The following is a 17,462-nucleotide window of genomic DNA, read 5'->3' on the forward strand; positions in this document are numbered from 1 at the left end:
GTTGGGGAGAGAGGAAGACTCGATTAGCCCATACAAGGGAGTATTCAGATAGTGCTTGTTAAAAGTGACTTGGAAAGACAACTGAGAAGAAAAGCTAAGGCAATTTGAGTAAGTGCTTGAGCCATGAAACATTTTGAATTTGGATTTTCCATGGCATTCCTGCCAGTGTTATCATTGTGAAGCAACATTTATTGCACCACTCCTAAATATTATCTTTCTTTTTCCTTCTTTTAAGAGGTAAACAGGAAGTCAAAGCTCCTGGCAAAAATATTCCGGTATGTTAGAAACCTGCAAATTAAAACTCTTAAAAGGAGAAATTATTTATAGATAAGAAAACCAAGCGGGAGAGATGCATTAAATGGGCTTGCCCATGGTCCTACAGCTTGTAAGTGATGTAATGGCAATTTGAATTTTGATCGAATAACTCACAAGAGCATATTTCCACTTCACCAGCCTCCCACACCGCCTACAATCACACCATCTTTTAATTCATAAAGAATCTGATCTATGTTAAAATACTGTCATTCAATAGAAATGAATATAAATGGAAGTGGCTATCATTAAATATTTATGCATGGTTTTATCTTACCCAATCTGTATTTTCTGAATATAGTTTATGGATTATGCTGTTACAGTTGGCCTGTTTCCCCTCCCCCTTTTTCCCCTCCACCCTACACATCCTCTCCTACCTGCATCCCTCCCCCTCCCCCTCTTTAGTTCATGTCCATGGATCACACATATAAGTTCTTTGGCTTCTACATTTCCTATATTATTCTTAACCTCCCCCTGTCTATTTTCTACCTTCTATTTATGCTACTTATTCCCTGTACCTTTTCTCCCATTCCTCTCCTCCCTGCTGATAACCCTCCATGTGATCTCCATTTCTGTGATTCTCTTCCTGTTCTAATTGCTTGCTTAATTTGTTTTTGTTTTCATTTTTCTAGGTTTGATTGTTGATAGTTGTGAGTTTGTCGTCATTTTACTGTTCATATTTTTATATTAGTTATTCTTGCTTTTTGGTTAAAGAAGGGAAGGAAACTATGAAGCAAAGAAAAAGAGAAAAAACTGAAAATAAATGATGGAAAAAAATTGAGATGCAAGGTAAAGCTGAGAAAAGAAACTACACAAACAGAAAGGGAAATTTTAAAAGATAAACTGAAGTGTCCAATATGAAACAAGCAAAGGAGGTGGGGCCAAGACCAAAAACACACTGAGTCATTCTTATCTTCAGAATTCTACTCCTGTAGCCTTCAAGATTTGAAAAAGCAATCAAAGGCCTTGCTAAAATTGAAACAATGGTTTTATAGTGTGACAGTAAGAAAAACATTGATAATGAGCAAGCAGGGAATTTTTCCAACAGAGTTTTCTAAGAACATTGACTAATCTGTACATAGCAGCACGCACATTGAGACGCAGCCTACCTCTCCCAGGCACTCCAGAGTGCAGTGACCCTCGGACTGGAACTCCGGCATGCCTGGAGGGATGGTGTGGAAGAGGCTTACCCAGAGGCCAGCCTCAATCACCCCGGCATCATATTTCCTTATATCTGTGGTATGAAATAACCTCAGTCCGGAGTTATCTATTAAGCCTGGAACAAGAGCATATAATTAAAAGTGAATTTACATTCTTAAAAAGAGAAAATCCCTATGTGCAGTTGAAGTGTTTCATTAATTTTCCCTAAAGTCTCACAAAGAAAAGGAATACATGCAAAGATTGATGGAAGACAACATCCAGCTTCACAAATGGGGATTAAAAGACGAGTCACCATATTGTCTGCATTCACAGGAGAAATGTTTGTATTGTCTAGCTGATCTATTCCAATGATCTAATATGAAGACAGAAAGAAAATCCTAAAGTCATTCATTAGAGTGTTGAAGAACTCAACAGAAGTCTTATATGGTTTTCAGGTGAAGTTCAATAACATTTGCCCAGAGGTGAAAACCAACCGCTTAGTTGAGAAACCATGGAGAAAAATATTAATAATTAACTTTCTATATAGTTTGTCACCATCCTTTCAATCACCCAACGATTATTCAGTCAATACTAATTGAGACTTTATTGTGTGAAAAGCACTACAATAGGCATTGTGGAATGAAAGGTGAATAAGACACATTCCTTGCTGTGATGTAAGGAGGGAAAATATGAATCCCACACTTCATACATCTGCTCCATCAGTTTTGAAATTAGTTGACTCCTTTCTGCAGTGGTGACGTACCTACCTATGAATACCAAATTAACCCTTTGGGTCAATTAGCATATGTTATATATAATTTTATATTAATTGATGTGATTATTCTATTGTTTCTCTTTCCTACTACACTATAATTTCCACACTGGCAAAATCAGTGTGTTTTGCACAAACATTACATCATTAAGTACAGGTCCAGCACATAGTCGGTGTTCAGTATTTGCAGAATAATTGCATGAACTGATATAAAACAATAACTTTATGTTGTTTCTGTTGATAAGTTCATATTAAATCTTTTAATATTTTGGCTTTAGAATATTACATAAATAAATGTAGAAATCAAATGTAAATACGTATCCTTCTTCATTTCAATATCATATCATGTAGTGTCTCTAAGTACTTGTTGAGTATATTTATGGTTTACCTTTCACAAAACAAAATGCTTAATATTTTCTAGTGTGATAAATGGTAGTTTTTCATATATGTACTTAGAAAATGTTTCATAAGCACACTGTATGTGGGACTGATTTACATAACAAAGGGAAGAGCCTATTCTTCTACTTCCTGGTAAGTAGTCACACACTTTGTTTAAGATTAATGACCACAAGGCCCATCTGCCGTGTTTATTGCTGGTAATGACTCTTGTTCCAGTGTAATTATTAATAGTACCCTCTTTTACTCTAAAAAGTATCCTAATTTGAATCATAAACATAAAATTTTATTCTAACAGTGGATACTATTTTATTTTGACTTTAAGGCAGAAGTTACAGAACTTTTTAAAATCACAGGTTGAATACATGAAGAACAAACTCACCTTCCTTATATGCCGGATTGTCATAATGAACTTCCAGAAGCACATAACGAGGATCTAACGGAGTGCCGAGGGATAATCCCACGTGAGGTGGATAGGAAAAACCCTAAATTAGAAAAATTCCATGAGACAGTGTCCTATGAAAGTGAAGGAAAGCTCTAGTCCATTCAAAAACCAACCTTTCTGAAAGAGATTTCAACATACTGGAACTCTATTAATCAATAGCTAATAAGATAAAATGGCTTAAGGAAGCAAATCTTTTCCTTGGAAAGAAAAATAAGCCACCCTCATATCAAAACTAATGTATAGCTTTACTTATAAGTATTGGATTCGTAGGGAAAAGCATAATCAGTTAATTGTTACATTTCAGTAAATACTAGCCCCACCTCTCCACCAATGGCCCAGGCAAACACAACGGTCTCGCAAGTGTGGAATGCATCGGGCATGTTGGGGTGGTAGCACTCGTGGCCATAGTCCAGAACACTGTCGTTCAAGTTGCTGCTGCACTGATAGAGCAGGATGTGATGGACCAGACTCTCGTGGCCTCTCTGTATCACGGGCTCCACCTGAACAGGCACAGAGCAGAGAGAGGAGGCAATAAAGTAAATCAGTCTACCACACGGCACAAGCATGAGACCAGCATCACTGATGATCAGTTTTTCAAAGAAGTGGTTTTCTCAGTCATGTAAAAGCTATGTGGCTCAAGTATAATTTGTTGTAATGATGATGACACCGACCGCCACAACAACAAAGAGGAGATAACTGTTGACTCCAAGAATCACAGGACTTTATTAATGTTTTTTTTAACTTCCTCTTGTTTCCCTTACCATTCTGCATAATAGATGTGTCAAAACTTGCTTGCCTTCTGCTAGCCTTTCCCTTTCCCTTGTTCCTCTTCCCTTCTTTTTTATTTCCAAATAGAAAGAAAAAATCAAGGCACCTCTGCTGGAGGCGATAGATGATGTCTCATGCATCTGCCTAGCATCAGTCTATTTATCCGTCCATCTTCTTCACGCTGAGCACAGAGCTGAGCACAGAACAGGGCTCAACAATGGGTATTTTTATTTTAGGATTTAAAGGGAAATTCTATTAAGAATTTGGCTATTAGAATTTGGGAGAGAAAAGAGAAAACACTGCAGTGATGTGCTATTGTGACACCCCTAAAATTAGGAAGGGGAAGCCGTGAAAATAGAATCAGCAGGGAAGCTAGTCCTCGGAGTGAAAGCACGGTCCAAGGGAGCACGGCTCCTTCCACTGCCCCTTCCGTGAGCTCCCTTCAGGACACCCTCTCACTTCAGCCGGGGAGCTCAGAGAGAGCCACGCATATCCTCACATCCCAAAGAGCCTTCTAGCCAGAGCAAATAAATGCATGAGCCCTGCACTTAGCCTCGCTGAGTTATTGATGCTGCCACCAGTTGTAAGGTTCTTTGAGTCTTCTATTTATCGGACAAAGAAGCCCTAGTGTGTCCCTAAATTTCCAAAAGTTAAGCTGTCTTAGGGCTCTTCCACACTTCTTCTTTTAGCCTTATTTACTCAAATGCAGGCAATACATTTTGAAATCCTTGCTTGTTCTCTGCCTCAGACATGCATATAAAGATGAAGTGTTACCCTGGCTGGCATAGCTCAGTGGATTGAGCACGGGCTGCGAACTAAAGTGTTGCAGGTTCGATTCCCAGTCAGGGCACATGCCTGGGTTGCAGGCCATGACCCCCAGCAACCGCACATTGATGTTTCTCTATCTCCCTCCCTTCCCTCTCTAAAAATAAATAAATAAAATCTTAAAAAAAAGATGAAGTGTTTTCAGCTATTTTCTCCGAAGGCTTTCCATTTAAGTTTTCTACATAGTTTCACTTTAAAATATAGTAAAATCTAAGCAGCAGAATTGCACAGTGAGGCATTCCTTACTTACCACTTGTACATTTTTAACATCACATACACAGAAATGACGTTGCCCTTGGCTTTGTCTGCACTTGTCTTGTCTCGAAAACAATGTGCCCCCTGAAGGCAGAAACTATTTTCTATTTTGCTTGGAAAAGACAACAGATATTGTTCAAACATAGTTGCATAATATACAATGGTTACACAAAAAGGTAACCCAGGATTTCTATTAGATTTCACTTTCCACATGTACTTTGAGCTTTCTTGTGAGACTTTATTTATTTGGGTATCTCAGTGCTCCAAGGGGGACAGGGCACTGCAAATATGTCCACAGTGAAATATTTAGGCACATGTGAGATTTTTGCTAAGTGCATTATAAATTCAAGAGGAACTTGTAGGTTGTACTTAACTTTACAAGGTAGATCCTAGAAAGGAATTGTTAGGTCAAAACAGTTGGGTATTGCCAAGGCAGCTACAGACACTAGTGGTCTTCATTAAGGTATAGCAAGAGTGAGTTGAGTGTGTTTGCAGAGATGTGAGGCTAGGTAGTGCCTGCCATTAAGATGCTTAAAAAGAGGCAAAGGACCCAAATAGATGCTTCTCCAAAGACAACATACAGATGGCTGATAGATATATGAAAAGATGCTCAAAATTACTAATCATCAGAGAAATGCAAATTAAACCCACCATGAGATATCACCTCACACCTGTCAGAATGGCTATCATCAATAAATCAACAAACAGCAAGTGCTGGCAAGGATGTAGAGAAACGGGAACCCTCATGTTCTGTTGGTGGGAATGCAGACTGGTACAGGCACTATGGAGATACCTCCAAAAATTAAATATGAAACTGCCTTGTGATCCAGCGATTCCTTCCACTTCTGGGAATTTATCCAAAGAAATCCAAAACACTGATTCAAAAAAATACATGCACCCCTATGTTCATTACAGCATTATGTACAATAACCAAGATTTAGAAGCAGCCCAAGTGTACATCAGTAGGTAAGTGAATAAAAAAACTGTGGTACATTTATAAAATGGAACTACTCAGCTGTAAAAAAGAAGAAAATTTTATCCTTTTTGACAGCATTGATGGACCTGGAGAGCACTATGTTAAGTGAAATAAGCCAGTCAGAAAAAGACAAATACCATATGATTTCACTCATAAGTGGAATCTAATGAACAAAATGAACAAACAAAATAGTGATAGGCTCATAGATAGAGAGCAGGCTGACAGCTCTTGGTGGGGTGTGGCAGGGAGGTGGAGGGATAGAACAAAAAAAAATAAAAAAGCTCACAGACACGGACAATAGTGTGGTGACTGCTTGGGGGAGAAGGGTTGGGGGAGGTGGAGGAAGACGAACGTGGGATAAATGGTGATGGAAAGAGACTTGACTTGCAGTGGTGAGCCCACAATACCATGTACAGATAGATGCCTGTAGAACTGTGCACCTGAAACCTGTATGATTTTAACCAGTGTCACCCCAATAAATTCAATTAAAAAGATGCTTCAAATAAACGTCTTAAAAGAAGCCTTTTTTTTAAAAAAAAAAAAAAGAAAGCTTAAAAAGCTCTCTTTTTAAAAGAGAGCAAATAACAAATTATCTCCTTGAAACCTGGTGAGAGCTTCAAGAAAAATTAAAATGTAATCCGACCTACAGATTGCAAATTGAGGGTATGCACTAGAAAATGAGGATTTCCTAAGAAAAAATACATTCATAATACAATAAGGAAACTTTATGCATGCCCACCTAGGCAGTGGTCACAGGAACAGATAAGTAGACTCTGAAGAAGCAATTTCTTGGCAAAATAGAATGGACGTGAGAGATGAAAGGGACAGACAGACAAAGAAGTGCCGGGGAAGTATATGTAAAGCTAGCAACTGAATTAAGGGACTACTAATGTAGGAGAAGATAAATGAGTTATCAAACTTCCACAGAATGGGTGAATTTCTCAAGAAAGACATTTAAGATAATCATGTGGAATAACTGAGAAACCAAGAATATTGGATAAGCACAACCCGTTTGGTGCAGGGTAAAAGTTCCAGAAAATCGGGGCACTTTGATCAGAGGAGATCACAGCCATTGGTTCACAGCATGCTCCCCCCGCCACCAGTAGGATTGAAGTTCCCACAAAACTTCCTGCCATGCTTACAGAGCCTAGGGATAGTGTTGCTTTGCTACCAACCCCCAAAAGATGGCTGTTGTTATCTTCTGCTTCCTTGCAAGCCCCGCAAAACACCTGAGGCAGCCATGGCCCGTGTGTTCTATACCCTGTTGTGATCTTCTTTAGCCCAAGTGATGCTGAGGCAGAGACTGGAGAGCAGTGTCCAAGGCAGGATGGGGAGGCACACCAATGCCCCAGACACGTGCTACTCATTGGCTGAAAACAAGCACCAGACACTACTAACACTACTGTTTCTTGTGTATTCACTAGCTGTCCATGGGAAAAAAAAACGCTTCTTTCTGCACCATCAGAGTATTTGAAACAAAGGTGCAGTTATACATTTTCGTATTAAAAATATTTCTGAGATAAATAAGGCTGTAACGTATCGGTGCTACAAGAAGCAGCACTTGAAGAGAGTGCCCTATTTTGATCACTTCACAGATGTCACATTGTTATCGCAACCAAATGGGAATGCCAGGCGGTTGCCTCTATTCAAAAAATATTAAACTTACAGAAATTGTCAAAGAAGGCAGGCAACATAAAGTATAGAAAGAAATGAATTGGTGTTTCTGAGACTGAAATGAACACTTAAGTTTTGTTTTAGGCTGGCTCTACGATTGCAGAAGAAATAAATACAAAGGAATACAAAACAGAGCATATGGAAGTGGGTGGCAATGACATACTCACCCGATGACATATTAAAGTATGTTATTGATCACTGTGTTCTTCATCACAAAAGTGGGATTTACACACCTGCTTTCATATGCAATAGATGCCAGGCGAGGATGGCTTGGCAGTTGGAGGTGATCCGTGAAGGTGGGTGCATAGTAAAGGAGCAGCCCAGGAACCAAAACACAGATGAAAGAGACGTAAAAAAGAGTTGCTAAGTATAGCCAAGACCAAGGTGGAAATTAACATGGACCGTAAAACTGAACCTGGAAAGTGAAGAGCCCCAAATATTTATACGATTCCATATGACCTGTCATCTCTTACCCTCTTTTTCCAGGTCAGATGTTGTAGCATAGTCCCTGCCACATACAGACTGCTTAATAAATGGTTATTGAGTGAAAATGAGTAAATATTCCCCTTTCTCTGAGGCCATCATCAATAAGTCTGAGTCATCAAATTCAAATGCACTGACCTCTAATTTCTTGATAGTCTCAATTCTACTGACCTACCCTGCATTGCACTTCAGCAACCCCACTGTCCCACCCTGTACTTATTACTACCCAGGGCTACACTCCCTCTGAAACTTTCTTTCCACCCCATTCCCTGTTCTTTTAGTTCTTTCATACCTTTCTAGTCACTCGACCCACCACTTTTTCCCAGGAGGCCCCTTAAACTACTTACTCAGTCACCAGGCCCTCACCATTGACCCGGATGCTCACAACTGTGAATCAGTCCTGTGATCTGCCCTTCTGATCCTCCACTTGGGATGCTTGCACAACCATTCGCACAAGACCTCAACATTCACGATTCACACTTTTGCCTCCATGCCTTGGTCTTTCTTTATTTTGCTCTGCATTCTTTTCCTTGGCTATGAATGGGCATAACCTGTTTGGTGCAGGGCGCAACTTCGAGGGAATGGGAGCCCTTTGCTCTCATTGCAAACCTTTAAGAATCTGTGCATACTCCTAATTGGTTCTCAGTAAATGACTCAATATTTCAGTGAGAGGTGAGTGAATACCTAGCTATTCTAGCTGCATAAGGGCAGCTGGGGGTACAGCTTCATGGAAAGGACAAAATTATTGAAAAAATCTTAAACATCAGCAACCTATTCTACATATTCAGTTTTTTACAAGTACATAAAATTTTATAAAGTAACACAATGGTCCAAAGAATCTCACATAGTGTCATCTTATTTTAGTTGAGATAGAATAAGACAGGGCTAAGATTTAAAAACAAAAACAAAACTTCTATGTGTCTCAAAATTCCTTCAAACTTAGAGCCAAGGCACTGAGAACAGGAGGTAAGAAAACCTTAGGAGAAATGTCTGTTATCTTTCTGTGATTGGAGCTGGGGGTGAGGGTCCTTGACAAAGCTGTGCTTACCTCCTGCTCTCCCTTTACCAGCACCTACTGTGAAACAGATTCAGTTCAAACAGGACTTCTCCTTAAAACCCCTTCACATCAGGAAACTTAAGAATCCACATTCCTTTGAAACTTCAAACACCAATTACCTAAACAAAAACAGTTACTGAGAGAGACATTTTTTTTGGCTGAATTCATTTGTGCTGGGTTGAATGGTACCCCTCCAAAATTTATGACCCCCAGAACCTCAGAATATGACCTTATTTGGAAATAAGGTCTTCTTCAGATAGAAGCAGTAAAGATGAAGTCACCCTGCCCCAGGGAGGGTCCTAAAACCAATGACTAGTATCTTTATAGAAACGTAGAGGGACACTCAGATCCAGACACACAGAAAGAGAAGATGGCCACATAAAGACAGAAGCAGATATCAGAGTCAAGCTACCACAAGCCAAGGAATGCCAGAAACCACCAGAAGCTGGAAAAAACAAGGAAGGATTCTTTCCCAGAGCCTGTGGAGAGAGTGTGACCCTGCTGATGCCTTGATTTTTGAACTTCAGGCCTCCAGAGCTCTGAGAGATTAAATTTCTGCTCTTTCAAGTTACCAGCTTGTGGTTATTTATTATAGTACCATAGAAAGCTAATACATCCACTACTCTCAATTTTGGGGTCATAAACTAACCATTTGCAGACTTGTACATTTTATGCCTACGTCATAATTGTCCCTCCATTTATTTGTGATGTGAACTCATCACAAATATACATGCTCCCCCTTACATGATTGAGGTTGACTAGGTTTCATTATCTATAGCTGAATGTATATGTATCTTGCTTTAGATTTTATTTCGTGGGGTAAAAAATGGGGGAGTGCCCTTCTTGACTTGTCTAAGTATAGCTCAGTGTGAGAACAACAAGAGGCTGTTAGAGGTCTTATGAACAGTTTCCCTATACTCACTCTTCCAAGTTTGCCCACTTAAGATATTGCTTGTTAAAACATGAGTGGAACATAGCTCTCCTCAAACAACTTGCAGTTCAATAAATTAAAATTAAAACAAAATGAAAGAGGTAATGGGTGGGCTCTGTAATGAGCTGGAAATTTTGTAAATTCCCATCACTTGTCTTCCTGCCTGTTCTTGTTCCTGGCACCTTGCTTGTATCCATTTGTTCAAGGCACAGGTTGCTACCCATGTACGAGCCAGTAAACCATCTCTGACAGAGGTTATCCAAAGAGCAGCTGGCTCGTAAAGAGATGCTGCCTATGAGGGCATTTCTGCAGGAGCTAGCAGTGTATATAGCTGACTACAAGATCATGCCAATATGCTCATGTGATCATAGTGGGACAGGGGTATCCGATTTACAAGAGGTAACCAAACTGAGTAAGAGAATGGCCGTCCCACAGGTAATCCACTCTGAGAAAGGGCAGGTTCCAAGCAAAACCTGACTTGCTGATGTGGTGTCAAAGGGCCATAGCCTGAATGGACTGGGTGGCTGAAGCTCAGGAAGTGATGGTCGAGTGGGAGAGAGTTGAAGAAAAAGAATGAAGAAAGGGGGAGAACTGAGGGAGAGTTAGTTTTTCTGGGAAAAAATTAACCCCCTACTGCAACCCTGAATTTTTATGGGAAGCATTTCTCAAGCAGGGTGCCCTGCCAGCCACCATTGACCAGGTCAGGGATCGGTACCCAACACATCAATCTTTTCTTGGGATTTTCAAACTATGGAAAACAAAACAAAACAGAACAGAACAAAGCAAAACATCACCCTCTGGAAGCTGGAGATCGTAGAAGCCAGTGTGCAGTGGGATACAAGTCAGCACACAGAAAAATTCCAAAGACAACAGGCAGACCTGGCAGGGTTTGAATACCTAACAAGTTGTGTCTGAAAGCAGCTGCATCTCTGCCATTTTGTGGCTTATTTAGTCAACTTCTCCTTGTATTTCGTGAGTCAATACATTCCTTTTTATTTCCTAAGCTAGTTCAGGTTGGGTTTCTGTTATTTGCAACCAAGAGTTCTCATTACTAACCAAACCCGAGTAACTATGCTTCAATTCATCAAGACACATGTGCATTTATGTATGTGCTATCTGAAATTATCCTTTATTTTTTTCCTTAGGAAACTCACCATATAAAATTACTTTGCTTTTGCTTTACTCTTTCATTTTAATTGGATCTGGGTGAGTTAATAACCAAGTTACTTCAATAAATGCCCTTGAGAAGCAATAGGAGGGGGAAATCACCCCCTATAACACACACAATGTCTTTCTCCCTTGGTTACTGATTCCAGAAATTCCAGATAGGTACATAGTATTAAGGCCGTTTTCTACATGAATATACAAGGATCCTTGAGAATGATAAAACATTATGATTTACATTCATTACACCTCAAGAATATAAAAACAAACAAAACAGAAAATTACATTTAAGAAAGTTTATAACACAGTATGTTTAGTGTTCATATTGTTCTTTGAATTTTTAATAGATTATTAATTAACTCTAAGGTAGCTTCCGAGGCTATATTAACATGTATATTAATTTTCAGATAACTGAAATACTCAATAAACTAGAGGCCACTTAGCTACTCTAAGAAATTTTAAATTAGCCCCTATATGGCCAGAAAGGAGTGGTAGAAAGACCTGGAGGCCAGGAGACCACTTCCTAGCTGTCGGGAGCTGACCAACACCCGACCCTTGACACAGTCAGGACGGATGAGACGCATCTGCACAGCAGAGGAGACTGTGGCTGGATCTCCTGTCTATCTCTTCCTGTGTGCCCGCCCCTGCTAGCAACAGGTGGTGGGATTTTTGGATACCTGTGCATTATAACAAAAAATCTGCACGATGTCTCTGATTCTGCACGAAATGACTTGCTGACCACAGAATAGAAACCCCTAACAACCCTAGTGCTGCCTACTTCCCCCACCTGGGAAGTTGGGGACAAAATTAAACTATGAGCAGACCAACTGCCAGAATGCTGAAGGAAGCTGTTACTAGGAATGTTTCTTAAGGAGTCACCACTTAAAAGCTTAAGATTTATTAGAGCCACTACCCCTCCCATATCCTGGACAATTGTAAAGAAGCAAGGAGTTCTAGTTGAAAATAATAATAATCTCAATACATGAAAACGAATTCAAAACATGCCCCCCCTCCGCCAAGATGTGTAAATCAAAAGAGCTAGGCAGGAAACCAGTTACCTAACCTAGACAAATCTAACCTCAACCTCAACAGACAATAGCTAATTTCTATATAACCTATAAATTACCCCTTGCACCCTTTTAACTTAGACCAGTCCCTAGAATCTTAATAGATACCTAGTTACTAATTGGCACCTGAAAGTTTGTGCCCATATACTTCATTGGCTACTTGATTGATAACCCTCTTGGTCAAAATAACTTTTGTTTAATATGGTTGATCTGTGGGACCTCCTGTAGTTTTCAGTTATTTCTTTGTTTAACATGATTGATCTGTAAAACCTTCTGTACTTTTCAAAATTATTTCTATGATAACCATTTCTGTTTTAATAATCACACTACGCATTGAATGTTGTGAAACATCCCCTATAAAAATAAAGATTGATTCTTCTCGGTGAGTCAGTTGGGCCCAAAAAGCCTGGCTGTCCTCCAGCACCCCACTGGGTATCTCACTTCATTTGCTTTGCCTGAGCCATGCATCCTTCGGGGACCCTGAGACCCCGCTGAGGCTGGATACCAGCACCTAGCTGTGCCACTAGCCAGCTGAATGACGTGACCTCCAGCAAGTGACATCCCACTAGCTCTTACTTTCCATCAGTCTCCAACACTCTAGTTTCTCTATAGACTTCAATCCTCAAAACAACCTTATGAACTTATAACAGGTTCCTCACACATTTTGTAGATGTAGAACATAAAACCCGCATCAGTAAAGAAAATTGCCCAAGTGTCAGAGCCCCAATTCTGACCTCTGGTAGCCCAAGATCAGGAGTCAGCACCCCTAACCACCACACTGGCCCACTGGCATCCTTACTGACAGGGTCTCAGTGGGATGGGACCAGCGCTCCACCAAGATCACTGCAGGCCCCTTTAACCTTTTCTGTGTGTCCATCACCCAAGTACGGGGTGCCTCATTTCTAAGCACTCACACCTGTGCCTTTCCTCCAATGCCTGATCTTGGGCTCACATTGCAGAGAGCAGAAGTACCAAAAGGTGTACATTCCCCTGGGGAAGAGGAAAGGAAAGGGAGTACCAATGTCCAGCAGTCTTGTGTCAGGGGAGGCAGACTCCAACCTGATGCTCTCCATGGGCACTGTGGACGAAACATTGGTGTCCCCCACCAAAAAAAATTATCTTGGAATCCTGCCCCACAAGGGGGTGGTATAGGAGATGAGGCCTTTGGAAGCTCATGAGGGCAATCCCTTATAAAGGGGATTAGTGCCCTTACAGAAGAGACCCCAGAGCGCTCCCTCACCCCTTCTACCATGTGAGGACTTCTTACCATGTAAGAAGACAGCTGTCACTGAGGAAGCAGCCTCCACCTGACACCCGGGGTCTTAACCTTGGACTTCACCTTCCTGTACCGTTTTGGATGCTCAGGTGCTTTCTTTCGGGACAACACTCCATATGCCAGCCAATTTTCCCAAATCAGCACCTTTCACCTCATTAATCTGACCAATCACATTCAATGGCTCCACCCCACCCATCCTGTAGTTGATCAAGGCCACACTTCTCTTTCTGAGATGCAGGCCCTCTGTCATTGGCTGAGTGTAAACTGCACAGTTACACATGCACAATGTCCCATCACAGGGATCCCTTCCCCTTTACACACCACATTCAGTGTGACCTCCGTGATTTCTTTTGCACCGTTTTCTCCATCACACATCCCCTTATCCAACTGTACTTATTAAAATCCTACTCCTTCTTGAATACCCAGGTTTTGTTTTCACTGGATGCCCTCTCTGATTATTTTGGCTTACATTTGCCTGTTTCTCAGAACTTCTTTCAGGAGGCAATACTATGTGGTAGCCTGAAGCCAAAGACTCGGTTTGGAATCCAACCTCTGGTGCTCACTAGCTGTGTGACCCGAGACAAATTGCTTAACCTTACTGAAACTCAGTTTTTTAATTTATAAGGTAGAAGTACAAATGGACTTTCAACTCATTATAAAAAATAAGGGAGAAAATGTGTCTAGCACATCATAATTTATGGTAAACAGTTGAAAACTATACTCTGTTATATGTAATTTAGCCCATATATCATTTTTTATTGAATGTAATTATTTCATATGTGACTTTTTTTCTCCTTAATTGGAGCAACAACTCATTGTTTTGCTACTTACTGACAATTCATTATATGAAGCAGACTTCTTCAAAGCCTTTATTATGTGTGTGTGTTGTAATTAGGAAAATAAAATATCAAGGCTAGATCTTGCTAGTTAGTCTTTGACGTGCTATTGCTTACATCTTTACAGGTGTAAGCTGTTTTTAAATGAAAAACTGAATTATTTTTAAGATTAGCCTATATGTCAAAACCTGGTAATTTGTGGAATTAAAAGTACATACAGTTCAAGATCATACACCACAGATATGACTTTGTAGAAAAATGGCTCAGAAACTTTTCCAACAGTTTTATTGGTCAACACGGGCTCTTTAATGCAACAATACATACATCAAAGGTGTGAGTGTATCTGGATTTCTGCCAATCTTATGCAAGGTAGAGGGGCAGCAGGAACCAACATGTCTCTTGAAGAATACAAACTGCCGAAATGGGAACCACCTTAAAGGAGGACTCCTACAGTTCTGTTTCTCAGAATGACAGGCAAGACAGAGCTGCGCAGAAAAAGGCACGGACGCTCCAACCTCATTGTATGTGACCGTCCTCCTGCCCCAGAGAAGTGAACTACAAGTTAACAGAGGAAAGAATTAGAAGCAACACTCAGCCGAGTTAAGAAAAGTAAACGTTAAATGACCGAAACAACGGAGAAAATATTTGCAACGTTTATGTCAAACGAAGAGCTGATACCCTTAATACAAAAAAGTTCTGATAACACAAACCAAAAAACCCAATAGTGAAAATGGGCAAAGCACATGAACAACAATTTCATAGCAAAGAGATTACAGAGAAAAAAGATGTTAAAATACATGAATAATTAAATAAGTGGAAATGGAATGACAAACTTTTTTCATTTAGGTTGACAACATTTTGAAAGTTTAATAGGTGATGTTGGAGAGTGTTATGGACTGAATGTTGTATTCCCCCTGCCCACCCCCACATTCATATTTGAAGCCTCAATCATCTGCAAGCTAAGAGGGGAGACCTCAGAATGAAACCTGTCTTGCTTGCACCTTGACCTTGGACTTCCCAGCCTCCCAAACAGTGAGAAAGGAATTTTTGTTGTTGAAAGACACCCAGTCTTGTTATGGAAGCCTAAGCAAACTAATACAGAAAGAAAGTATGTACTGGCATTAGAAATAATGAAATGCTGCTGATTAAATTATGTCTAAATTCAGATTATATATGATTAGATAATCATAAAAGAATAAGATAGATCTATACATACTGAAGTGGAACATTTCCCAAGAGATCCCACTAAACATAAAAGGAAGTGTCAAAATAGTGTAACCCCGTTAGTCTCTCAACATCAAAACAAGGAATGAACAGCAATAGACATAAAGGTATGTGACTGCATATATGTGTCTATAGAAAATTTTTAGAAAAATATAAGAAACTACTAATGGTGTTTATGGGAACTGAAATGTGAATGGTAGAAGTTAGCGATTCACTGCTTTTCACTTGGTGGCTTTCTGTATTTGATTTTTTTATAGTGAAAAAATATTAATTCTAAAATATATTTTTTAAAATCCTCCCTTCATCACTTACTAGCTTACTGGCCCTGACAAGATAACTAAATATATGAGTCTCTATTTCCTGCCTCACAACGTGATTGTGAAAATTACACAAGATACTGGGAAACCCCACACAGTGCACAGTTATACACAAAACAGTCACCAAATATTAGTTCTCGTGCTGCCCACCCACAATCACGTTACATGTGTATTGTATTTGTGTCATGTTATCCTAGTTAATTTTAGAATAGAGTCTCCAAAAGCCTTGGAAATTTTTATTTCCCTATACAGTGCAACATAATCTAGTTTTTCTCATAGTATTCTGAATTAAAATTTTTTACTTAGAGCAAGATGGATTTAGCACAAGGTTTCCAGAACAACACACTGTCATTCTGAAAACTCAATCATATCCTTTGAATTTTTTAAGCCCTTCGAATTATTTCAAACATTTTCTTCCCAAAACTGGCTCTGAAGACCTCACAGCACAGTGACAGATGTCGCCACGTGTGGCTTCTCCCCAGAGCAGGCGCAGCTCCTGCTGGGAGTGTCCCAGCAATGACTCAATGACGCCGTGACACCGAGGCCTTCCCTTGGTCCTGCATCAAACATTTTCTAGCTCTCTGAGTTGTTTTTTTTTTGCTTGTTGGTCTCCTTTGAAGTTAGAGTTGCTAGTCTGCTTTTATTGTTGTTGTGTTGTGTATGGGTTTCTTCTTCTTCTTCTTCTTCTTTTTTATGGTTTAAAGGCCCAGTAATCCCATCCATGAAAGGACAGAACTCAATTACTAACAGATGATCTTCATGATAAAACCCCACAGCCCCAAATTAGGGGAAAGAAACAAAAGTTTTTCATTTAGTCCAATACCACTTACATATACAAATGGCCAATTTATTTCTGCATATTTTAAAACTAACTTTTTAAAACTTATTAAAACTTTTTAAAACTTTCACATCCTGAAACTTCTAGTGCCTGTGTTTATATATAATTTATCATAATAATTTTGGCAGTTTTAAATAAAGCATATTATTTTAGCATTTATTCATCATAATTTAAGGATTATGTTTCCTGAAGAAATTTAATAAATGGGCCATCTTTTTTTTTCTTCTGAGAGAACGGAAATAATCATGGCATGGCATTTTTTCTTCCTTCAGACATAGTTTAAAGATTAGATCTAATTGTAAGCAATACAATTTATAACATTGCCTCATGCAGAATTCTACTGGCTTTATCCAGGGATCTAGAATTCACTGCTCTTTAAATTTAAAGTATATTCTGTTTTATCCTTTAATGAAAATAGGATAAACTAATGTTGAGTGTATTTCTCTAAGATATAACATAGCTATACTTTGGAGCTGGTAATAGATCCAGGTCTTCAAATCATAATGTACTTCATTGAATTTTGTAGTTGTCTATTAAATGTATCCAAGTAGCACACAGAACTGTTCAGTTCATCCCTTAAATTAGATGCACAATCCACAGGGTTAAGATAGAGTTTCTGAACATTGTTTACAACTCACCATCGTTGACTTGAGTCTACATTGAGGTTATTCATTCAACAAACATTCTTTCAGCACCACTGTCAGGG

The 17,462-nt window shown here is 39.5% G+C and overlaps 1 protein-coding gene across 1 annotated transcript in view; it reads right to left on the reverse strand.

The window, feature by feature from the left end:
* MOXD1 (monooxygenase DBH like 1) overlaps positions 1-17,462 on the reverse strand; it is a 73,392-nt gene that overhangs the window by 16,451 nt on the left and 39,479 nt on the right. Inside the window, exons 5-7 of the mRNA XM_028509330.2 lie at positions 3,386-3,565; positions 3,003-3,105; positions 1,422-1,588 (exon numbers count right to left, since the gene is read on the reverse strand). Coding sequence (XP_028365131.1) covers positions 1,422-1,588; positions 3,003-3,105; positions 3,386-3,565 — 450 coding nt within the window. The remainder of the gene's footprint in view (positions 1-1,421; positions 1,589-3,002; positions 3,106-3,385; positions 3,566-17,462) is intronic.

This window comes from Phyllostomus discolor, chromosome 4 (assembly GCF_004126475.2).
Source record: "Phyllostomus discolor isolate MPI-MPIP mPhyDis1 chromosome 4, mPhyDis1.pri.v3, whole genome shotgun sequence".
Classification (NCBI taxonomy): Eukaryota; Metazoa; Chordata; class Mammalia; order Chiroptera; family Phyllostomidae; genus Phyllostomus; species Phyllostomus discolor.